Below are 26,212 nucleotides of genomic sequence, written 5' to 3' on the forward strand. Positions count from 1 at the left end.
GTACTGCTCTTAATGACAAAACTGCTGAAAACTCTTCTGATTGGGTCTGTTAGAATTTATGCCAATAATCAGAATCCATTTGCTTACTCATCCTAAGACTGCCCATTATGTAAATTAAAATGGCAACTCTTACGATTAGTCCTGTGTCGCATAAAACCTATGTTCTGATTTAACTGAGTCATCCTGTAATTTTTAATGTAGTTATCAATGGAGAGTGCCTCAAAACCATCATTTCTCATAGCTTTTTAAAGGTTCTGGGATGACATCAGGTGCTTCTATAAAAGAAGAGGAATGGCCTCTCATGATCTCCTTCTTTTAAGCAATAGCATAGGCCCCTGGCTTAAGAGGGCTGGAGTCAGCATGTGAAAGATGATACCGATTGGCAGATTTATTGATATTTATCTCCTGCTTTGGTTTCCCAGGGACCTAGGTACTGCTTCTCTTCTGTTGGCCTCCCTAGAGTCAGTCTTGTCTTTTCTTCTTCACGCTGCCCTGTGCCCCGGTAGGGTGATCTGCGTGGGTTACGTTAGTAGGCTCCCTTGCTGTCTGGGTTTGTCCTGTGGGGCGTGCCACCATGAGGTGGGAGGAGAAGGAGAGGTTGGGGTATTTCTTTTCCTCATTTTCCTCATCGCAAGGTCAAGGTAGCCTTGCTGTTTTCCCTTGGTCGAAGGTTCCGTCTCCCTCTCTGTCTTCGGGTTTGGGTAAGGCTGAGCACCATACAGTTGTCAAGTGTTGCCAACCCTTGTGTCACACTATCCCTGAAGGTTCCCTCGGTGGTATTCTGGGGCAGGCTGCAGCTCGCTGGTGCTGCCTCTCAAGGTCTGATTATGCACATCTCTTCCCCATTCCTGGTGCAAGGGCTTCACCTTGGTAGCTTGGTAGCAGATTTGCCACAGGGGAGTATTTGCACCTCAGAAATGGGCAAATGGTACACGTCAGGGCTTTTCCAGCCCTCAGAGAGTTAGTTTGCTAGCATACTTCTGCCAATACCTTACCCATATTTTGTAAATAGTTTCTTTCTTAAAATCTCAAATTATCTATTTGAGCATGCCATTATTTTCCTGCCAGGATTCTGACCCATAGAACCAGTTACTCATCCTCTGGATCAAGTACTTTCTCAGACGCCTTTTGTCCAGACCAGTTTCAGTCATGGGGGTGAGCTTGGTGAGAGGGTGTGGAGGAAAGGCACTTCTTTCATCGTATCAGACATCCCCCCATTCTGCCTGCTGAAGGCAGCGTAAGCCTGCCCTTTGCTTCTCAGCCCAGTCACCTCCAGGCTGCATAAGCTTCTTTCACGTTTCTCTTCTATCTTTTCTCACTTTCATGATCTCAGAAGTTAAGAAAGACCCTAAGTAAATTGGGGGTTTACCAGAGACATGAGAAACCAGCTAATAATAGTTCAAAGCACCAATTATAATTATTGGTTGTAATCATGACCTTGAGCAAATTAAATAGCCTTTCTTGAATGTGTGCCTAGCAGTGTGTCAAAGGTTTTACATCTGTCAGCCCCTCTAAAATCTTTACTCTAACTATTCTGTGAGTACTTTCCTTATCCCATTTTACACATGAAGAAACTGAGGTTTAAAGCGATGAAGTTAGTTGCTTTCAGTTACTTTCTAGTAGTAGAATTTCTAGGAATGTGTTAGGAATACAGATTCCCAGACCCTCCCTCATGGCCTCGTGAATCAGAAAGTCTGGGGATAGGGCCAGTTATCTGTGTTTTACTAAGTCCTCCAGGCACTTCTGATGGATGGACCAACTTCGTGGAGGGCCATGGCTTCTGAGACCCCCCTCCATGCATTTCTTTACTTGCGAGGCAAATGCTCGGGTGTCAGGGTGTAGGGCTAGAGGTTGTGTGTTGGATAGTGAGAAGACTTTTCCTCCTAGACGTTAGTTGCCCCGTTTTTGTTCCCATCCCATTCCCGCCTCGGCAGCAGCCAGCATTCCAGTGTCCTGAGTCCCTCCAGGGACCTGTTGGGTCCAATAGCCTCCTTGGCCAGATCCCTCTGGAATTATAAAACCGTGGCTTCCTCTGCCACACATCCTCCATAATCTTGTTATCTTCCAGAAACTGAACTCATGCCTGCCATTAACTCCCTTCTCGGCGTCGTGGGTACAGTCCTTTTAATTTTTCAGCCATCATTTAAGAACCAAGAAATAAATGTGTGTGTTCCATCTGCTATTTTGAAATGATAACTGACACTTTTTCAAGATAGAAGAGGTCCTAGATTCCAGTCATTCTCGTTTTGCCAGATGAAATCCCACTTTATGTTCTTCTCACCTTGCTAGAGTGTCCAGGGATTGTGTTCTGGTCCAATGTCACTGAATGTGCCACTTTTTTGTCTGACTCTTGTCAGATGATGAGACTAATAATATTTAGAAACAAGTTTGATGTCCTTTATTCAAGGGAAACAGTCGCTGCTTGAGAGGAGTGCAGTGCCTCATGAGCGCTCTGCCTGAGGGATTTGGGGCAGGGGCGAGTTTTGTAGAGCATTACAAGGGGCCACATGGACACAGGGCCTGACTGGGGAGGAGGTCAGGGGTTTCCTTGGGAGTCTAGCAGGCCCCATTTTCCAGGGTAAGGGAAGCTGGCTGAGACTGAGCTGGTTGTGAGGGTTCTTGGACAGAGAGGTGTTCCCTTAAGTGCAGGTTGACTCAGGTTTAGCTTTGTGACGCGCACCCTGCCACTGAGCTCCACTGAGTGGGTCCCAATATACAAATTAACTTTATCATTCTCTCCACCAGTGTCCCAGTCCCTTCCTCTCACTTGTCCCTAGTGATGCCTTCTCTTTGAATTTTGTTTTTTTTCCCTCTATCTCCCTCTGGCTTTTGGTCACAGTCTCCGTCTTCAGTCCCACGAACTCTCCAGCGGCCCGGGCTCCTTCCTCTCATCTGCAGGTCCTGCTGTAGGTCTCGCTCTTGGCCATTCCTCCGCTCCGGCTCATGTCCTTGCACTCTCTGTTGCCCTGCGCCTGCACCCCCTGCTCCATGTCCCTCTGTCCCCTCGATCTCCTCTCTTTTCCTTATCTGTCTTCCTGCCATCTCTGCTTGCCGCTTGATCGTCTGTTGCTGTCTGCCTTTTGTCTGTGACCCTGTCTGCCGTCTGTCTTGGTCACTGGCTGTCATCTCTCTCTAGCTGTTCCTGTTTGCTGTCTGTAGTCTCTGTCTGCCTCCATCTATCCATCTTTGCTCCTGTCTGTCTGTCTGTCCAGTTCTCCCCTGACATGTCTCAGTAGGTACTCTTCTGTGTATCTGTCTGAGCTCCCGTTTCTCTCAAGACCACCTTTCTCCATTTACTCACCAGCGTGCATGTGTTCTGCTGGACAGACTTCTCAGCCTAGTGTCTTGCTTCTTGCTGTGAAGAAAAAAATCTAACTGGCTCAGCCCTGACCATGGGTTGTTTGGCCGCACATCCACACCTGGTCTAGTCTGCTGGCCTGGGTGGGGGCTGGAAGAAGAGTTATATGATGAGTAGAGTGGAATAGCTAATGTGACACAGGGAGTCTGTGCATAGCTTCCAAATGACAAATGTGTCCCCTGCATTCCTGCCATGCCTGGGACAATGTAGATACTTATGTAATTGTTGTATTAAACTGAACTGTTCTGAGATTCCTTCTATCCACTCTGGTGCTCTTCCCTAGCTCCACTGAGCCATTTACCAAGAAAGTGTTAAAATAACACAGGATGTAGATATAAAGCTGACTTAAAAAAATCTTTTCCTGGTACCATTTAATATTTTTATGCTGCTTACTTTGAGTCACCTTTTTTTTTAAATTCTGGGAATGATGATCTAAGAGTTTTGTTCAAAATGCCTATCATATATATAAATGTGCATTAAGAAATTATTATGCCTACAAAAATGAGAACAAAACACCTGACTATATTATCTATTTCACCACTTTTTAGCAATTGATTACATAAGTAAATGTTAGCAGTAATTCAACATATCACTGACCTCTTATTTACTGAGTAAAATATTACTGAGTAATAAAAATGTGTCCATGTTTTTTTAACACAATTTCATGTATATTCTCATTCCCTTACTTTCTGCTTGTAAAACTGATTCATCTTCTTTTTTTGTTTCAAAATCCTTTAATTTGATGCTGAGTGAAGATGGAGGTCATGCTTTTGAAACCATGTACTTAGGGGTAACCACCCAGCGAATGAAGTGTTTGAGTTTGCTTTTGAAATTGAAATCTCTCTCCCCCTTGTAATTTACTGACTTAATAAAAAATGTATTTCTGTAGGATATTAAAATCAGAGACAAAGCAAGTAAGTATTGACTCTCTTGGGAGTTCAGTTTGTATTGTGCAAATATTCAGCCCTTGACAATTTAGAAGAGTCATTTTCATGTAATTTTATTGTTGAAAAACACCATGGGGACTGCAAAGGACTTTTGCTGATATTTAAATTTCAAATGTTTTATTTAGGTGTATCATACTGACTTAGCTTCTTGTTTTCATTGCATGCTCTCTTTTTCTTCCAGATATTACCAAATCTTGATCTTTTTTTTGTTTTTTTAAAAAGTGATTTCTGATATGGATATTATTTAGGTTCAGTCAAATCAAATTCCTGTTTCCTGGGCTTTGTCTAGTACTTATATACATACCTCTTGTTCTCATCATTTATCTCAATCATTTTGCTGTTGTTTTAAAGAGAGGAACATGTATTTTTACTCAAACTTGCTTTTTTGAGAGCACTGATATCAAAAGTGTTAGGAAGATGTGTTCTCTTCGAAGAAAAATATCTTGAATTATTAGAAGCATATTGCGAAATATTTATTGTAGCCCTCTAAATAACCCATGTTGGCAGGGAACAATAAATTTGTGTGAGCTGCTTGCTGAATGTAGCTTTTATCTGTGTAATTGCCAAACTGAGTCACTTTTCTAAGTCATTGCTTTAGTTTCTCCTTTGTTATTTGTGGTAATTATGATGCAAAGCAATTTTCTAATAATTTCTTTTTAGAATATCTCTGTGTTATGCTTTATGCACAAATGGTGGATTTGGAATGAGTTTGACCTGTTCTGACTGTGCAGTGTGGTTTGGCTCAAGCCCCATCAGCTGGAGAAACTTAACAGGGTTGGGGGAGGGGAGTCTTTCAGATTTTTAGAGAATGTTTTATTCTACAGACTGGAGGGAAACTGTGTGGGCTGAGGAGGGTTGAATTTAGGAAACCTTACATTTAAGTGCATGCCTGCTTGCACTTAAAGACCCTCAGGGGGTAAGAAGGCCTGGGGTAGGGGAGGCAGTAGAATCCGGCTAAAGACCTGGAGACACAGAGAACTTTCAGATGAGTGCCAATGAATAAATCACGGCAAGGGCAGCCACGTTGAACACATTTTGCTGAAAATGTAGGAGGGACTTAATCAGTTCAGAAAATATGAATTTGTAGGCAGGCTTGGTGCTTTAGAATGGGCCATTGGCTAATTGGAAGTTACCCATTCTACCTGCAAAAGCTATATATATATATAAAATCAAGATTCCTATATACCTGGGTTTTAAGGATTCTAAAGACACCTTAAGCATTTCACATATATACAAACTGACCTGCAAACATGAGAGTTATTTCTACTGTAGAATCCCTTGACAATATGGTACATTTTTACATTAATACTGCTCATCATACCATGTCTTCAAATCCAAACAATTCCACTGAGCCAAAGCCTGGTACAGCATGGTTCACCTGAACTCTGAGTATTGCTACTGCCTTAGCTGAGTTTAGAATGTTTCTGCTGTTGTTCAAGTGACCCAGACTCTAGAGAGTCCAGCATTTAGAGAGGTGATATTTTAAGGTAATGAGGGGTTGATTCCTCCACATGGGCAGGTGGCTTGCAGGTTACACAGGTGCCATCTGATTTGTTCTTTGGTATGAATCCAGTTACTAAGGGAGTCAGATTTTGTTACTGCCAGAAGCATGGGGATCTTCTAGTTGGCCACCACCGAAACCCATAGATTTGAAGCGACTTACCCATGCAGGTCACTAGGGACAACACTGCTACTAGAGCCTGGCTTCACGGTCACCATTGTTCTTCCAAATGGTGCTCTTGGAACCCAAGGGACTGCTCGGGATGGGGAAGGATGGATTAATGGGGTTCCTGTTACCCTTCATTCTTCCATTGGTTTTCATTGTTGACTAGGTTCTTTGGTGCTTCTCCCTGTAATCTCAGGGCCTCTTCTCACTAGGTGGCCTCTGCTTGCAAAGTCTCTATAGGGCGTCTCCTGTAGTATAGCTTAGGGCTCACATGGCAGTCAGGGCCCCCATGAGTGCTGAAGCAGAAGCTTCTAGACCTTAATGCTTAGGTCTGGGATTGGCATGGCATCCATTGGGTTGTTGGTTGAAGCAAATCACAGACCCACACAGATTCAAGGTGAGAGGATTAAACAAGGGCATAGATGTGGGGAGGCACAGTTTTTTTGGGGGGATACTAGGGTAATCACAACTGTTCATAGTGATGCTTTGACTGTATCAGCTATCAGAGTCTGAGACATGTAAGGGATTGGTCTCTTCTAAAAAATATTTTGTTAAAAAAAGAAGAGAGAGAGTGAAAAGGGCTTACAGAGCACCAGCAATGTTTGGAAGGGATCGTATTGCCTCTTCCTCTAGATATTTTGGAAGACTCACTGGTGTGATGTGGCAGTACCAGAAGGCAGGATGCATGAGGATGACTTCCCAGTGCCACTTGGGGTCTTGGAGCTTTGATCCTTGTTAATGTGGTGGGGCCCATTTTACCTACATTCCTCTAGGTTTTTACTTAACTGAAGCTTGTCTGAAGGAGCCAGATGAGACTCAAATTACAGTATCACCTTTATTACTGTTACATTGGATTGGAGAACATGGCAGTGACAACTGCCTCCCTCCTTCAGGCTAGTCTTTGGCTTCTAGGTCACAAATTACTGACCTACTCTTAGGCCATGAAGCTGGAGCTGACCGAGCAGAGGGCTGGTAGGGCCTGTTATGAAAGGGTTCTGAGGATCACAGGGAGCCAAGGAGCTCAAGCCCTCTCTTCTCTCTCCCTGCTGGGGCATAGGCAAGTCTGAGAGGCCAGGAAACACAGAGTGGATTCTTCTTGCTCTTGAGATACTTACCAATAGCTTAATCAATCTACTTAGGGAGGTATAAGTGAGGGGAATAAAGAAAGGGTTTGCAAGTATGTGTTATAGCACTTCTTTCTGGGGGTGAGTGGGCATACCTTCCTCTTAGGGAAACCCTCAGGTGGAGAAGGCTGTATTGCCTTCATAAAAACTCTTTATCAAAATAGAGCTTTACAGATGTAGTATATTCTGCCAAATCTAGAGTCCTGTAACTACCAAGATCTTTGAGGGGGTTTAAGATGGAAACTTACAAAGCATGGGTGAGGGACTGGCAGTAGTGTGCTGGTAAACTGACTCTCTGCCAGGGGAAAAAGCACTGAGTTGTAGTGCTGGCCAGTTTCTGAGGTGTAAATACTTCCTCTGTGAGCTATGGTTCTGCTGATTCCATTAAAGATTGTTGCAGAACATTATACAGTTAAGAGCATTGGCTTTTGGTATTTGTCATGGTTAATTTTATGTGTCAACTTGAGTGGGTTATGGGGTGCCCAGATATTTGGTCAAACATTATTCTGGTTATTTCTGTAAGGATATTTCTGGATGAGTTTACCACTCAAGTTGATAGACTGGATAAAGCGGTTTGCTTCCCCTAATGTGGGTGGGCTTCATCTAATCAGTTGATGGCATGAGTAGGACACAAAGCAACTTCCTGTTGAATAAGAGGGAATAACTCCTGCCTGACTGCTTTTGAGCATGGACATTGGTCATTTTCCTGCCTTTGGGTTTGAACTGAAATACTGGCTCTTCCTTGGTCATGAGCCTGCCAGGGTTTGGCCTGGAATTTATCACCAGCTCTCCTGGCTCTCTGGCCTTTGGACCCAAGCTGAAACTATACCATTGGCTATCATGCCTCTCTTGGGAGTTTTCAGCCTCCATCAGCACCTGAGCCAACTTACTAAAATAAATAAATCTCTCTCTCTTGTGTGTGTGTGTGTGTGTGTGTGTTCTTTTTCTCTGGAGAACCCTAATGCAGCCTTAGACAGTGTCAGCTCTACTATATGTGTGACCTAGGAAAAATTCCTTCCATTTGTTTAGCCCTCTTACCATATTTATAAAAATGGGTTAATACTAGTGCCTGCCTACCCCATGGGGTAACAAGCCAGTGACTATTCATATATATGAAGATTGACAGATACCCTGCGGTTTCTCAGTTTAAAGATATCCGAATTTCTTGTATCCAGATGAGGCCAATTCTGATGCAGTCTTAAGAGATTACTTTTTTTGATGTTTTGTTCATGCCCTGGGTTATTTCCAAATTAAGTTTTGCTTGGCTTCAAAATAAGCTTTCATTTATTGAGTTTGGAAAATAGTTGATGATTCCAGAGTCATTTATATTTGGATGTGGAATGCATTATCTCTCCATTGGCTAGAAAGTATGTGTCACTTCGTTAGTGCTGTCTTATTTGGCGTTTTTAAAAAAAATTGAGATATAGTTGATATACAATATTATAGTAGTTTCAGGTGTACAACTACTGATTTGACAATTATGTACATAACTAAATGCTCACCCTGATAAGTGTGTTTACCATCTGTCATCATGCAAAGATATTACAATATTATTGACTATATTACCTGTGCTGTACTTATATCCCTGTGACTAATTTATTTTATAGTTGAAAGTTTATACCTTTTTTACCGTTCACCTATTTTGCCCATCCTCTCAGCCTCCTTCCCTATGGTACCACCAGTCTGTTCTCTGTGTTTAGGAGTCTATTTCTGTTTTTTTTTTTCATTTTTTTAGATTCCACATATAAGTGAAGTCATATGGTATTTGTCTTTCTGTCTGACTTATTTCACTTGGCATAATATCCTCTAGGTCCATCCATGTTGTCACAAATGGCAAGATTTTATTCTTTTTTATGGCTTAGTAATATTCTATTGTAGATATGTACCACATATTCTTTATTCATTCATCTATTGATGGATACTTAAGTTGCTTCCATATCATGGCTATTGTAGATAATGCTGAAATAACATAGGAGTGTATATATCTTTTCAAATTAGTAATTTTGTTTCTTTTGGGTATATTTCTAAAAGTGGAATCACTGGGTAATATGGTAATTGTATTTTTAGTTTTTTTGAGAAATCTTTATATTGTTTTCCATAATGGCTGCACCAGTTTACATTTCCACCAATAGTTGTACCAGGGTTCCCTTTTCTCCACAACCTCACCAACACTTGTTGTTTCTTGTTTTTATGATACTAGCTATTCTGACAGGTGTGAGGTGATATCTTATTGTGGTTTTAATTTGTATTTCCCTGATGATTAGTGATGTTGGCATCTTTTATTGTGTCTTTTGACCATCTAGATGTCTTCTTTGGAAAAATATCTATTCAGGTTCTCTTCCCCTTTTTTAATTGGATTGTGTGTGTGTGTGTGTGTGTGTGTGTGTTGAGTTGTATGAATTTTTTATATATTTTGGATATTAGCCCCTTATTAGTTATATCATTTGCAAACATCTTCTCCCATTCAGTAGGTTGCCTTTTTGTTTTGTTGATGGTTTCCTTTGCTGTACAGAAACTTTTTAGTTTGATGGAGTCCCATATGGTTATTTTTTATTTGTTTCCCTTGCCTGGGCAGTTATGTTTATTTGGCACTCTTAACCAGTGGGAATATAACCAACCACCTGGAGTCATTAAGAAACCTTGGCTAAACAGGCTGTTATGGAGTCCTTGTACCAGAATTTTCACACTTTTTTCAGGAGATTTGTACTTTGTGAGCTTGTCTATTCTAGTGGCCAACATGCTGCTGGAGGCTGTGGTGGCAGATTGACTCGGATCTACCTAGGTTCAGTGTTTATTTTATTTAACAGATCTCCCCATAAGCTCCCAACTCAATGAACTACAAGAGACTAGTTAGGGGGAACTCTGAGCTTCCCAGTTAGTAGTGTCTCAGGCTCTTCCAGTATACGTTGTCTTTTTGGTGTTTCAGGTCTCTTTTGTGTTCACATCCTAATTCTACCCTTCCCATTGCTTCTCTCCAAGATGGCATATGGGGTGGAGGCAACCATTTGCATTACTTCTGGGGCCTTGATCCCCCAATGCAGGGCCTTATTTTCCCCCTCTAGTTCCTTGGATCTCAGGTAGTGGCCCCTGGGTGACCAGCTGATCTTTGGGACTCAAGTCCACAGCTGATGAATATATGTTCTGTCCTTTGGATTGAGCAGAATTTGGTGTGCGCCTTCCCAACCCAACACATTCTCTCTATGCAACTTGAGCTAATCTAGGCTCCCACTGGATCTGCAACTCACCTGATATTTTCTTGAACCCCTAAGTTGGACAGCTGGATACGTACTCTGGCTACGGGGTCACCTTACTCCACTGTGATAATGTCAGCAGCGATGGGGCAGTTGGGAACTTCTGGATCCTTTCCAGACTCCGTGGTTGCTGAGAGGCCCAGGCTGCTACGGCTAGGTTTGCTGTGCATCAACCCTGAGTCACAAGAGTAGTGTTCTCCCTCCTGCCTTGCCTGTCAAATGGGGATCCAGGCACAAAGTCTCCTTTCCCCTGCTGGCCCTCCCCTTCTATCCTTGTATGGAAGCTGGACTATTATAGAAATAGGTCAGCATGCTAAATTTTAAGAAGAGGTGATTATTTCCAATTGAGGAATGAGATACAACTTAGAAAAGATAGACAGGAAAACCCAAGCATTTAGAGGAGGAACAATTACTTCTATCCAAGTCAACATTTCCTGAGGATATCATTGTTTATCACAAGATAGAGTTCTAACATGATGACAATAATAATGATGACACCAATTAAAGGTCTTATTATGCCTAGTATTCTTATAGGAATGCACATAAATCTAATGTGTTACAAAGATTTTCATAGACATGGTCTGATCTTAATACTTAATGGAATAAGAAAGAGACTATGTCATATAATGACTAAAGACATGGATTTTGAAGTCAGATAGGCCAAGGTTCAAACCCTAACTCTAACCTGTTATAATTGACAGTGTTTTAAGAGACTCAATTTGTTCAAGAGTAAAATGATGAAATCCATGACAGTTCATTCATTAAAGTAGTACCACCTCATGAAGACTGTTCTAAAGGTTAAAAAATACCCACCCTAATATATGATAAAGTACTTAATACAGAGCCTGGAACAGAGTAAATGTGAACAAATGGTACCCATTCTCATTAATACCTGGAATATTGCTTATGTGGAATCCTTTATTTCCTGATGGTATATGTGAAGTTATGGCATTTGTATGGGTGGCCCCCAGATTACAAACAGATGGTGCTGTGAAAGGTTATTTGCAGGTCAATTATTTAAAACTGAGAAATGGAAGAAAATCCAGAATATTCCCTTTTTCTAGGCAATCATAGCAGGGAATGTGTGTGTGTGTGTAAGGCTTGGGGAGGGGAAGGGGGAAGAATTTCTTCCCTGTTGGAAGCAAATGGCTTTGTGACCACCCCAAGTCATTAGATAAGAGAGAACTCCTAGACCTTCTGTCACATAGTGACAAGGGAATCTTGCTCCCTGGAAGCTGTAATTTCTTGCTTGCAGTGAGAGGAAACTACTCTGAAATTTTAAATTTTATGATAAGAAAAATCCTCTGAGTGGCTGATCTGTGGGGTGATGATTCTATTCCTACTGTGCTTTGTATTTGTTTCCTTTCTAGAATGAAAGAAAATGCTTGTGGTCTTGGTTTCCCCCAGATAAGGCTGTCCTATGCCCTCTAAGACAGTGGGAATGCTTAAAGAATGAGGAATACCTTTAAAGGATGATCAGAATACTTTTATGAGAAGTTGCAGTGATATCTGGAATTTAAAACGTATCCTGCTCTCATTTCTTAGTAAATGTAAAATTTAATCAGTAAATTGATCTTTTCTGATTAAATTCATTAAAAATTAAGAATGTACTCATTTTAACAAAGTCATATATGTTCAGGATTAAAAAGGTCAAAATGAAGAGCTTATAAAGAAAAAACTTCCATCCTATAAGTAAAATATTTATACCTTCTTTTTCATTATATCAGCTGTAGACATCATCTCATGATTTACTCTCTCTTTTCTAAGTCTGTCATTTGTATTTTTGCAGTATCAGAACTGATGAGGCTATATTCAGATACTTATAACTAAATATTCCATTCTTTGACTATATGTTGGTTTTAAAAGTTGGAAATTAATAATGTGTTAACATTGTTATGACAGTGATGTGACATAGTGTGACTTGGTTTCCCTTCTTGCATAGCTTTTGTTTTCTTTGGTGTTTCTAATTTCCTATCCTGCCCCCCAAATTATACACCTTCATTGGCTTTTTATGTCATTCCAAATTGTCAAGAATTCTAACAGATTCTGACCTTCTTTATCCTTAGATAATGCTCTTTGGGAATTTCTGTTCTCTGAACCATTCTGAACCAAATGTTTCCTATTAGCTTCTTTCCCTGGGTTCTACATTTGGAGCCACTTTTTTTCCCAGTTCCCATGTTGTCTTTTTTTTTTTTAACTCCTTCATTTTGCTGATATATCTCCTCGAGTAACTTCCTATGAAAGAATATGTGGGAAATAAATTTCCTAGATCTTTGCATATCTGAAAATATCTTTACCTTCACAGTTGTTTTAGTTAAAAAAAAAACCCTTCTGGGTTCTTCTCATGTTCTTTGTGCTGTTTCTATTAGGACGCAGGGTATTCCTCTTGGATTGATCCTCTATGTCTTATTGTCAAAAATATTTCTTGTTTCTTTCTTTTCCTGTAATACTCCCTGTAGACTTTATTTTGTCTTCTAACATTTATGTTTAATTTTTAATTGTTCACTTTTAACATGCAGAAGCTCTTATTTGTTCTTTCATTTTTTGATAGCATTTTGTTCTTGTTTTATGGATGGAATATCTCTTGAATCTCTTTGAGGATACTAATTAGGGACGTTTTTTAAATAAGTTCTTGGTTTACTATCCATGTGGCTTCTAACATAGTCATTATTTTTCTGTTCATTTTCTACTTTATTTTTTTGTGTGGAATTTTACCTTTTTAATTCATTTACTTTCATTTTAGTGGGGCCCAGGATAGAAAAGTAAACATATGTAGTCAAAATTATCTATAACTGGCAGTTTTTCCCTCTTAGCATATAACCTTTGTGGGGTATTAGCCAAATGAAAAAGTTCACTCACATTCCCCCCCTGTTCTAGACTTTCTGAAGGAAACTAACTAAAATTTCAAGAGTCAACATGATAGATAGTTAAACTGACTAGACTGTGTATATACTCAGGGGTAACCTAATGAATTTTTTATTTTCTTTAAGGCTTAGTTGCTCAGTTCAAGAAATGTGAGTTTATTCAGGGAGAGAAGACCAACACGAAGGGTTATTCTGTCTCTCTGGAATAAAGTCAAAGATCTTTGACATCCAAGACCCTTCCTGCCTGGTATTCAGGCTCATCTCCTGTCAGTCTTCTTGGCTGCCCTTTGTCTGTCTACACCAGTCTGCTATGCTGCCAGACCTTTGCTCATGCTGGGTTCTCTGTCTGGAATATTCTCTCCCTCCCATAGTCTCTTGAGTTCGCCAAAGGCAGGCATCATATTTTCATTTCTATAAACATTGATTTTGTATCATCTGCAGTAGTTACATTTTAGGCATTTAAATTTTTAAAAGACTCTTATTCATCCTTCCAGATTAGAACAAGTTCAGATGTGACCTCTGAGACAGTCCTTTACCTCCCTTAAGCAGAGTCAGTCACTTTGTTACCTGTCCTTAAGTTAATTGTGCATGTGTCCATTTGTCCTGGTGAGTTTCTGGAGCGAGTGGCTCATGTTTCCTCAAGCTGGACGCCTCCAAGGTCTTGCAGTGTGCCTGGTATCTAGTGGGCACTCAAGAATACTTAGGAGTGTGTGGGAGAGACAGGGCGCACTGGTCGTAGATGTTTCTTAGATGCGTATTTATAAAATTAACAGGTTTTCAGATTAGCTTCGTGGAAGTTGTGCTGTATGTTCCTTTTAAATAGATGAAAGCATTTTCTAGAATAGATGACGGGGTTTAGTTACTCCTCTTGCTTCTCTCTACTCCTCCCGCATAGGCAGGAAGGAACAGTGCCACTTTGTGAGTAAATTGTAAATGCTGTGTGTATTAGAACAAAATTAGTCTCCCAATTAAATAAGGATATTATATGTCCCTATTAGTTCACTCTGACAATATACATATATAAACAAAACCCCTTTTGGTTTATAGCGAAAGAAGGGCGCACACATGTTTGTTAGTTCTTTTTGGGGAGAATCAGTGACTATTCTCTGGAGAGGAGAATGCCAGGCTAAAATAATGATCACATTTAAGTTCTGGATGTTATTTGCTTAATTTAGGTCTTAAAAAGGAAAGAGGAACAGTTGATTTCCTGAGCACAGAAAGTATCGAAGACTTTGGGTCTCCAAAATTGTGAGATGTGGTGAGAGCTCGCTCGCTCTGTAGCCAAACACATCAAGCCTAGTTAATCCCTGCAGCAGAAGTGAGCGGTGGGCCGGCGCTCAGCGAGGAAGCTTTGAAATGCGGCTCTGCGGCTCCAGAATCTCGAAATCAGCAAGGAAGCTTTTGTCATTGCAAGCGTCTCGATCATGTCCTCCGAATCTGCCATGTTAGGAGTGTCTAGTCGCTTCCTTACCGAGAAGAAGGCTCCCTATGTGTGTCCCCTTCCTCCGCCTCTCTAAGAAGGCCTCCTCCTCCTCCTGGGATGGGCAAATACTAATCAGAATCAGCAAGGCCGATTTCTGGCCGAAAGACTGACGATGTGAAAGTGCTAGATGGAGCCCAGAAGAAATTACTTCTGGGTTCTCTTCTGATCCGTTTTACCAGCTTACTCTCATTCAGATGAAAAATTAGGACTTGAGTATGTCTCCTGGGAACCCCTGGATTTTTGCAGGATTCGTTGGTTGTTGGTTAAGCATACTTCCTTTGCTAACTTCTTGGAGGACAGTAACCTTAGCCTTTGCATTCAAAATGTTCTTCTGTGTTTCTCACAGGGCCATTTTCCTGTTGAAGAGACAGTTTTATTTTATTTTTACGTTAAAGTCTTGGCTTTTATTTATGTACTTATTTGTTAATTTTTTTCATTGATGGATAGTTGATATACAACATTATACTGGTTTCAGATATACAACAGGGTGATTCAACAGTTATGTACGCTGTTAAATCTTCACCCCCACTAGTGTTCTTCCTGTCAACATAGAAGATGTTACAGAACCATTCCTTATAGTCTCTACACTGAACTTTCATCCCCAAGACTAATTTATATTATGATAGAGATTTTGTGCCTTTTTATCTCTTTGACCTATAAGAGATGGTTTTAGAGGGAAGCCAATATGCCTGGAGTGGTTGACAGTATTTACATCCTCATTGAGTCTCAAATAACGGCCTGTCTCATGTGTCCTTTTCTTTTCTTCTTCCTTTTTTCTTTCTTTCTTTATTTTTTTACAGATACTAATTTTGTGTTGGGGAATGCCCAGATAGTGGACTGGCCTATCGTGTACAGCAATGATGGATTTTGCAAGCTGTCTGGCTATCACAGGGCGGAAGTGATGCAAAAAAGCAGTACCTGCAGGTATTTATGTTTGGGTTGGTCCATTGAACCCTCTATCCTGGTATCATTTGGAAAAATAAAATGGCTTACTCAACACGGGACTTGCTCTTCTCTCATTCAGTGTTTATTCAGGAATTTTTATCATAATATCATTTATTGCAACAGTAGTTCACGCACTGTACTGGGAATCTCAAAGCAGACTCAGAACACGGTCCCTGTGATGGATGAATGTTTGTAGCCGGTGAGATGGGGAGAAAACATAGAGAAACTCAGGCAAATCATTATATCCATAAACTGTGAACTCAGAAGCCTATAAGGTTTTAGATGAAATTATGTGAAGGTTAGAAGAGTAAAAATTAAACCCAAATGAAATTTTAGATGATTTAAATACTTTTCAAAAATGGCCATTTAGAAGAATAAACTACTATGTTGGAGACGTTAGCCCTTGTTCATAGAGCTTTCATCAGGAAAGGAGAAGAGAACCAGTATTTTCTTGCCTTCTAATTTCACACTGTGACATCTCGCTCTGATCCCTGACTCAGAGGCAGAGATAAATGGTGCTAACAGCGCAGCTTGTGTATTTGACAGGGTTACTAGCCGAGCTACAGTACCCTTGGGCCACGGCATTAGAAACACTCAAAGCATCTTCAAGGTGTTGAGCAGAGCGTGTAGCCCGGATGTTGGCAGCCGGTTCCCTGCAGCGCTCCGGCAAGGTCTTGGCTCAGCACAGCTTCTGTTTCGTTCCCTCCTCACCTTCTTCAGACTCTCTGTCTTCAGTGGTGTTTGCATGAAATGGAAACATTTTCTCAAACGCCAGATCACGAAATAAACTCATCTCTGAAGGGTGGAAAACCCTGTCTGACCCAGGCATAGCCTTCAGTTTCCAGAAGTTGCATTTTCATGGTATAAAACCAGTGAAGTAACTAGTTTGGTGAAAATATTAAATGCTTTGAAATAGTATCATTTTCTTAAATTTTAGGTTTTTGGGACTGGGAAATTTCACATCCCTTTTCCCCATTCAAAGGTTTAGAAATTATGACTCTTAACTAATCCAACAGAATTCTCTTATATTCTCTTATATGTGCTGGCATCCTCTTAAGTGTCTACATCTACATCTACATGTGCATTTACACAATCGAAACAAATGGGGAGAGGTAGCTTCACTTTGTAGTGTGACTTGAGCGTCCTTTCCTTTTCTTTCTTGCTTTTTATGAACTATCATCAAACACTTAAAGAAAACCCAGATGACTTGCTAATTTAGCCAACTTTTTGACACACAATTCTAAGGAACTTATTTAGTTCTCTGAAGGTGTCTCTTTGCTAGAAATAAAGCCAATATACTTCTGGGCGGGCTATATTCCTAATGGTTCAGTTGCTTCTTTTGCTTATTTCTTGCATGCAGGCATCTGAAATTTAATGTCCAGGTGAAGGAAACATAGACCTACCAGTAAACTACAGCTTGAAAAAGTACACCTGATGAATGAAAGCTGGGTGTAATTATGGCACTTCATTTACTTAAAGACTCCATTTTACAGGGATTTTGTTTCACCTTGTGAAGGAAATTGCCAGCATATATATCATCATGTCACTCAAATTGAGGTCACTTATCTAGAAAATTAACTCAGAAGGAGAAAGGTGGAGAAAGCTGAACTCAGCAACCTCCTAACTAAAATAGTCATGGGGCTTAACTTTTTACCTCCTAGGAGAAATCCTTTGGTTCTCAGGCAGGGCTAATTTAGTCTTGATCTATTCTTCTTGTTAAAGATAATTCAACATGCTTGGCTATCTGTTCTCCTGGTTATAGATAAAGAGCACAGCCCCAGAGCAGAGTGCTGCACGAGGTAGGCACAAGGAGAACCACAGATGGTAACGTCTCTCAGTGGGCTGGGAAGGGATATAACAAGAATGACAGAGAATTCGGAAAGTCACCAGCTAGGGCACTTTTCTTACAGGGTGCTGGAAATCAGAAGTCTTGCAGTAAGCCCAAGGCTGTTTCAGTATGAAGCTAAGTGTGACACTTGACTTGGTGGTTTAGGAATTGACCTTGATAACTTCTGAGGTTCTTTTAGTCTCTGAAATTCTATGATTCTGTGATTCAAGACATCCAGAAAAAGATTACCTTTGGTATGCCCGATTTTAGGAGATGGGGAGTGTGTTGTTTAGGAACCCACAACACTATTTCTATCCTACTTAAGACTTGAGGGCTCAGCCTTACTGTCCTTGTTGAAGGCCTGGGGTGGTCTGGGAAATGCTCGCTGCCTCCAGGCGAGCCTTTGTTAGAGGACTGGCTTTTCCAGCCCTGTTGAGAGAAGTCTTTTCTCTTGCATTTTGTTAGTCCTGGGCCATGGTTTTTTTCTACCTGGTTGGGGGTGTATCCCCTTCCTAGACGAATACACTTTGGTCTTTGGACCATGTTCCCTGTGGATCCCAGGAGAGCGGACAGCCCTGGCAGCTTTCCTGCTGATTACCAGCATGATTAGGTAGGAGCTTGTACTATCCAGAGGTTTTCTAATTTTTTTTTTCATGCTGATATTTACTCCCTTAGTCTACTTTTCTTCAAATGTGAGCAGTAGGGAAGTATGTTAGTATGAATTTGTAGGATTTTATCATCTCGACTTTTTTTTAACCCAGTGCTTTTTTTCTTTTTGGGGGATGGTAGGAAAAAGAGCTGCATAGACAGTGGCTAAATGTTGTTACTTTCCTTAGGTCCATCTTAATATTCAGAGCATCAAGTTGTACCCTTTGGTGCAATTCTGTGGTCGGCCACTTTTCCTATTCTTTGGTTTACTTTTTTGAGAATTAAGAAGAAAAATTTGTGGTCCAAATGTACTCTGCCATCTTTCCTAGGAAATCTCCTAGACCTGTGTTTCTAAAATGCAAATCTGATTACATAATGCTTTTGCCTAAAATCCTCCACTTTCTTCCACAACCTCATTGCTTTCAGGATAAAGTTTAAGTCATTTCACATGGCTTGAATTGTCATATTCCCCTCCACAATCTGGCCTGAGCTTACCTCTCCATTATCTGTTGCAAATTGCCCCTCATTGTCTATGTTCTAGTCATACAGAACTGAAGTAAATTCAGCTTCCAGAAGTATCCTTACTCTCGCTTCTGTGGTTTTGCATATACTCACCTTTTGCCTGGCGTATTCTTTTCCCTCCAGTTTTCAGCTAATTTCCACCCGCAGTTTGTATCTCATTTGTCCTAGTTCCTGGGAACCCTTCTCTGACTACTTGGACAATGCTCTGTGCCTTTTCTTGTGTTTTGTAATTCTTATGAGTTCGTCATCGTGTTTCCTGGTCTTCCAGTGTGTCTCTCTTATTTAGACTGTTCATTTCTGGGGGACAGTGATGGAGTCAGCAAATATTTTTTGATTGCATGCATGTTTTCATTTTGTGTGTGCGTGTGTGTGCATGTGTGTTAGTTCCACATAGCACAGTGCTGGGTAGGGAACATATTTAACATATGCTGGTAGAATAATAAATATTTGTTAACTAACAAGCTCTTTGGTTGATTTGCAGCTTTATGTATGGGGAGCTGACTGATAAAGACACCATTGAAAAGGTGCGGCAAACATTTGAGAACTATGAGATGAATTCCTTTGAAATTTTGATGTACAAGAAGAACAGTGAGTATTCAGACCCTTCTGTATTTCATATCTTCATGTGCTTGGAAGAGTAAAATATATCCTCTTCCTCTCTTTCTATCTTGGATTTCTTATCTCCCATTAGCTAAGAGTTGTACTTGAAACCAAATTGTATGTGTTGGAATAAGTGATATGAATTGATGAGTTACACTGTTCCTTAAGGAACATTGGAACTTGTCACTTACAGTTTAAGTGACAAGGTCTTTTTATCTTTTTTTTTTTGCCAAGAGTTAGTGTTTTTTCCTGCTGGTTTATTTATAGTGAGTTGCTGGCCGAAGGAACTTGTAGACTTCAAGCCTGCTAGGGGGAAGGGCAGAGATGGCACCGACACCACTCAGTTCATCTTTGTATCCATCTTCCACAGCCCCTAGCAGAGTGTGTAACAGCAGTAGTGCCCTAGGAAGAGTTTCTGAATAAAATTTTGTTTTAATGACCCCAGTTTTCCATTAGGGTCAGTATTAATAGTCAGAGTGAATTATTCATTTGTATTTGTTTTGGCTACAGTTACTTCCACAAAGGATATTAATGAAGAATTTAGGTCAATAGCCATAACAAGTATAAAATGTGCTCTTTTCTTAGGAGGTTTCCTGTTGAATGGAGATTAGCTACGTCAGAAGTAAGGAAAGTGGGGCAGATGGCCAGAGCAGGGCTGTCCAGGTGTCGAATAGTGCTCTGTTTTTGTTTTTAAAAACACTATTTTGTTTGTAAAGACTCCCATTCTTTATATGTAGGAATGGTAGGTCCCAGGCTCAACAGAACATTTCTGAGTGGCTTAGATGGCATGAGGATAGTGCTTATTTGGTGGCATGCAGAGTGATATGTGTTGCTCTGAAAAGCAAAGGGAACATATTGCTTTCATCTGGAAGCAGCTGGGACTTTTCATCAGCTGGGAGTGCTGGAGTAGGCAGCTGAGAGGCCTGTTCACTTGGTGGCCTGTGCACACGCTGATCTGAGAGATTAGCTCCGGGCATCAACAAATCTGTAGCTTTCATGCTAGAGTGGTTGCCTCACCCATCTCACTCCTTCAGCCAGTAGGTCTTATTTCTACCGCTATGAGGCATGAGAGGAATGAGGTGAAAGACTGTGAGTGGCTCTGTGGTAGTCCTTCCACTACGGGGTCACAACTCAAAGCAACAGCTCTTCCCAAGAGCGGACCAGCAACGCCTTCTCATGGGGGGGCTCTGCAGGTGTGCCCCAAACCAGTGGAGTAAGTTAAAGGTTTCCCACACTGGCAGATGTGTGTACTGAGCAGATGGGACTTCTCCACGACACAGAATACTAATTGGGTAGGTATATCACGAAAATATTGCCTTAAATTTATATTTCACTTCAGCATTTTCAAGCTTCATTAGACCATGCATTTAACTTGCCCAAATTCAACTATGGGAGAGAGAGGGAAACATAATTTAAGTTGAGTTAGTGACTTCAGTGAATATGTACCCAGAGTAGGTCTGAGATGGGAGAGGGGAATCTGCTGTTTCCTCAGCTCCCGCTGGGGCTGAAGGTCTTGTGCTGTATCTCACCTCACTGAAGGTGATCCTGGTGTTTGGAAGCTCTGTACTTCAGGGAGCCGTGGCCTGTGCATGTAAGCCAATTGGTTCAACTGATGTTCTACCCCAGAATCAGCATCTCTTCCCTCCCTGGAGGTTGCAGTGGGCTTACGTTGGTCTCCAGAGCCTGGGCATGGGGCTTTACTTTGTGGGTGATGGGAAGGCATTTTCAGGAGTAACTGTGGTCATTATTCCCATTGATTTTAGAAAATGAACTCTATGGGAGGTTTTAAGCCCTATGAAGTAGGCATGGCTGATGTTGTTCACCCCTGCTGTATATGAAGTTACGTTCCTTACCCAAGGTCATGCACAGCCAGACCTGGTTTCCAGTGCTTGTCCCATGACCATCCTTCCCAGACTGGGAAGGTCTAACTGTGGGTACAAGGCAGGGCCACCACTTACGGTCATGCAGGCTATACCCTGCACGGGGCTCCTGGAAGCCAGCTTGTAGTTTGCTTGCCGAGATCTCTATGCACTTGGCCTAGAACTGCATCCATGCCGAGAGAGGAGCTTCTCTTTCTAATTTTCACCAAAGTTTAGCTGTTTAGCACTAAGGGGTTCCATACAAGGCTAAGCCTGTATATAAAACATGAAGCATGAAGTTGATAGTATTGGTTTCTTCCTAGAAACCTGTTCACTGCTCCCAACCCCTCCAAATCCCACCCTCTCCTGAGAAATTTTTAGAAACTTTATTTATTAAGTTTGGAAATTTTACAGTTGTACCAGATTCTGTGCTTTTTCCATCATCTTTTTATTGACCAACTCTTCCATGTCAGACAGTAGCCTTGCTGCTTGGAATATAGTTAATAAAAAGACAGACAAAGCCTCTGTAGGGTGTTTGCAGGAGCATCCACGTACAGAGCCATTAGGGTTGACGGTGACACCACCTGGGGGCATCACTTAACCCCCAACTTAGGAAATCTGGGAAGGAAGTCTCCACAGAAGACCGGAAATCCGTGTAGGTGGGAGTGGGGCAGAGAGAAGGGCCCAGAGGAGCCCAGTCTGCTGAAGGGCATGCGGGGAGGGCAGTAGGTGAGAGCGAGCTCTGAAGTTTCAAGAGATACAAAGCAGGGCCTCTCAGACTGCCTCACATAGGAAATCACCTGCAAACTGAAGTCCTATTTCTGTTCAGTAGGTCTGGGGAAAAGCTGGAATTCTGCTCCCAGGTGGCACTGAGGCTGGGTCCACATACCACACTGAGTAGCGAGGACAGAAAGCAGACAGTGAACACTGACCTCCATGTCGACACGGCGTGTCTCCTTCATGGTGGGAGCCCCTGCACCCAGCTCAGGGCCTGACACATAGAAAGTGCTCCCCAAAACTCATGGAGTAACCAAATGAATGCACAAATAAGCGAGGGGTCACCAGTGAGGCTGGAGAGGTTAGGAAGGGCCAGTAGCGCTGCATGGTTAGAGTGTAGAATTTGTCTTGCGAGCAGCAGTAGTGGGGAAAGAGGATGGGGGTGAGGGGTTTGGAGCAGGGTTAAGTGCATATTCAGATTTTCATTTTAGAAAGATGAGGAAGTCGGAAGCACAGTGTCTCCTTCAGGAACTCCCATCTGGCCTGAAGCAAAACATGCCAAGCATCTCGCACAGAGCCCGGCGTAAACGAGGGACTCCGTGGGTATTTGTTGAATGACTTTGAAAGGAATTTGATTGTTTGTTACCAAGAAACAGATGTTTGAAAGACAGGTGTGTGCTTCAGAGTGAGGGCATGGGGGCCGGGGTGTGTGCATGTCTGGGAGGAGCAGACCGAGCCCAGATGGATGCAGGAGCGGACCTAGGAGCCGAGTTTGCGTCTCCTTTCTAAATGTGTACTTCAGTGGGTTTGAAATTTCTAGCACTTTAAAGCCGCATAGAGCCCCCTGGGGGAAAAGTCACCCCGTGGAGATTTTAAACATGTAATGTCACCATCAAAAAGAATGTCTTATTTTTTTCTCTGATTTTTAAATTAATGCATTTTTTTGTGTGACGAATACACGAAGGTATAAAGAAAATAAGCAATCACCCCAAAGACTAAAAGACTCAGAGAAATACTATTGTTAGCTTTTAGGTGTGTTTCCTTTTAGTTTTTGTCTCACACATGTTATGTAATTGAGATTTTGACATGTATGCAATTTTATTTATTTATATTTTTATTTTCTTATCATTAATCTACAATTACATGCAGAACATTATGTTTACTAAGCTCCCCTCTTCACCAAGTCCCTTCCACTATCCCCATTACAGTCACTGTCCATCAGCATAGTAAGATGCTATAGAATCACTACTTGTCTTCTTTGTATTGTACAGTCCTCCCCATGCCCCCCCCACATTATACATGCTAATCATAATGCCCCCTTTATTTTTCCTTGCCCTTCCCACCCATCATCCCCAGTCCCTTTCCCTTTGGTAACTGTTTCCATTCTTGGATTCTGTGATTTTGCTGCTATTTTGTTCCTTCAGTTTTTCTTTGTTATTATACTCCACATATGAGTGAAATCATTTGGTACTTGTCTTTCTGTGCCTGGCTTATTTCACTGAGCATAATACCCTCTAGCTCCATCCATGTTGTTGCAAATGGTAGGATTTGTTTTCTTCTTATGGCTGAATAGTATTCCATTGTGTATATGTACCACATCTTCTTTATCCATTCATCTACTGATGGACACTTAGGTTGCTTCCATTTCTTGACTATTGTAAATAGTGCTGTGATAAACATAGGGGTGGATCTATCTTTTTCAAACTGGGCTTCTGCATTCTTAGGGTAAATTCCTAGAAGTGGAATTCCTGGGTCAAATGGTATTTCTATTTTGAGCTTTTTGAGGAACCTCCATATTGCTTTCCACAATGGTTGAACTAATTACATTCCCACCAGCAGTGTAGGAGGGTTCTCCTTTCTCCACAACCTCGCCCACATTTGTTGTTGTTTGTCTTTTGGATGGTGGCGATCCTTACTGGTGTGAGGTGATATCTCATTGTGGTTTTAATTTGCATTTCTCTGATGACTAGCGATGTGGAGCATCTTTTCATGTGTCTGTTGGCCATCTGAATTTCTTCTTTGGAGAACTGTCTGTTCAGCTCCTCTGCCCATTTTTTAATTGGATTATTTGCTTTTTGTTTGTTGAGGTGCATGAGTTCTTTATATATTTTGGATGTCAACCCTTTATCGGATCTGTCATTTATGAATATATTCTCCCATACTGTAGGATGCCTTTTTGTTCTCTTGGTGGTGTTCTTTGCTGTACAGAAGCTTTTCAGCTTGATATAGTCCCACTTGTTCATTTTTGCTTTTGTTTCCCTTGTCCGAGGAGATTTGTTCATGAAGAAGTCGCTCATGTTTATGTCCAAGAGATTTTTGTCTATGTTTTTTTCTAAGAGTTTTATAGTTTCATGACTTACATTCAGGTCTTTGATCCATTTCGAATTTACTTTTGTGTATGGGGTTAGACAGTGATCCAGTTTCATTCTCTTACATATAGCTCTCCAGTTTTGCCAGCCCCATCTGTTGAAGAGACTGTCATTTCCCCATTGTATGTCCATGGTTCCTTTATCGTATATTAATTGACCATATATATTTGGGTTAATGTCTGGAGTCTCTATTCTGTTCCACTGGTCTGTGGCTCTGTTCTTGTGCTAGTACCAAATTGTCTTAATTACTGTGGCTTTGTAGTACAGCTTGAAGTTGGGGAGCATGATCCCCCCAACTTTATTCTTCCTTCTCACTATTGCTTTGGCTATTCGGGGTCTTTGGTGGTTCCATATGAATTTTTGAACTATTTGTTCTAGTTCATTGAAGAATGCTGTTGGTAATTTGATAGGGATTGCATTGAATCTGTATATTCCTTTGGGCAGGATGGCCATTTTGACGATATTAATTCTTCCTAGCCATGAGCATGGGATGAGTTTCCATTTGCTAGTGTCCTCTTTAATTTCTCTTAAGAGTGTCTTATAGTTTTCAGGGTATAGGTCTTTCACTTCCTTGGTTAGGTTTATTCTTAAGTATTTTATTCTTTTTGATGCAATTGTGAATGGAGTTGTTTTCCTGATTTCTCTTTCTGTTGGTTCATTGTTAGTGTATAGGAAAGCCACAGATTTCTGTGTGTCGATTTTGTATCCTGCAACTTTGCTGAATTCTGATATTAGTTCTAGTAGTTTTGGAGTGGAGTCTTTAGGGTTTTTTATGTACAATATCATGTCATCTGCAAATAGTGACAGTTTAACTTCTTCTTTACCAATCTGGATTCTTTGTATTTCTTTGTTTTGTCTAATTTCCATGGCTAGGACCTCCAGTACTATGTTGAGTAACAGTGGGAAGAGTGGGCATCCCTGTCTTGTATGACATGTATGCAATTTTAAGTCATGCATTTCATTTAATCTTTCATTCTAAAAATACCCCATTGTTAAAATTCCCCATAAATATAATCAGAAGAATTTTATTAACACTTGCTCTATGGCTGGCTCTTTAAGAGGCTTTATATTTTTTTATGTAACATAAGGTGAATATCTTTGTGCAAAGGTATTTGTTGACATTCTGAAATATTTCCTGGAAATTGAGAATTACTGTATTAAAGAATGTGAACTAAGGTTCCTGAGACATTTTGCCAGATAGTGTTCTGGAAATGAACCCATTTCCAAGTTCACTTGGAGTTTATGAGTGTCTGACTCACTGTGCTGCACCAGCATTGAATAGTATGACTTTTAAGTGATCAAATTGCTTACAATTAATTTTTTAATGAGTACTTTTAATACTAGTGAGACTGAACTATTTTTTCCTTTTTACTATCCATTTAAAATTACCCTTTTTATGTTAATTGTCCAGATTCTGAACTCATGTATTCTATTTAATTCTAGTAATTTTCTTGTTGATTTTTTTGTAAGCTCTTTAATAAATTGTTTTGATTCTTTTTTTTCCGCCTTTCCCATTCTTTAGTATCTGCAAGGACAACCTTGCAGAAAGGATCTTCTAGTGACTGATGAGTATTAATGTTTGTCCTACACTTTGGAGCTTTGGCAGGAATTAACAGAAGGTTTCACAGTATGTTTTAGAATGAACATATGCAATACTATTACGTATCTTGAGGGATGGATTATTTGAAAGGTTATTTCTATCTGTTGGCCAATCTGTCCAATAAACCTGGGCATTTCAGAGGTGCTCTATATTTTCTGTTGTTACTTAACTCATTCTCCATATGCTAGATAATTTTCTTACATCAATGACAGTCATCATGAATGAACTCTTCCAGTGAACATTTAGGTGGTCACTCTTGTGCGAGTCAATTAGTTTTAACATCTTTCAAGCAAGAAAATCAGAAGCATCGGAGTAAAAGCAGTACAGCATCTGGGTAATGCCCAGCAGCCCGGGACTTGACTGCACAGCTGTGATGTGGCTGGTGGTGGCCATGTGTTTGGGAGCTCTGGATTCACTTTCCTATTAGAGAG

General features: G+C 40.9%; 1 protein-coding gene across 4 annotated transcripts in view; it reads left to right on the top strand.

The window, feature by feature from the left end:
- The window catches only part of KCNH1 (potassium voltage-gated channel subfamily H member 1), a 351,125-nt gene that overhangs the window by 7,680 nt on the left and 317,233 nt on the right, over positions 1–26,212 (top strand). For all 4 annotated transcript variants that reach the window (XM_037015391.2, XM_073216975.1, XM_037015392.2 and 1 more), the window contains exons 2-3: positions 15,494–15,617; positions 19,118–19,224. In XM_037015391.2, the coding sequence (XP_036871286.1) occupies positions 15,494–15,617; positions 19,118–19,224 (231 nt within the window). The remainder of the gene's footprint in view (positions 1–15,493; positions 15,618–19,117; positions 19,225–26,212) is intronic.

The sequence above is a fragment of the Manis javanica genome, chromosome 11 (genome assembly GCF_040802235.1).
Source record: "Manis javanica isolate MJ-LG chromosome 11, MJ_LKY, whole genome shotgun sequence".
Taxonomy (NCBI): Eukaryota; Metazoa; Chordata; class Mammalia; order Pholidota; family Manidae; genus Manis; species Manis javanica.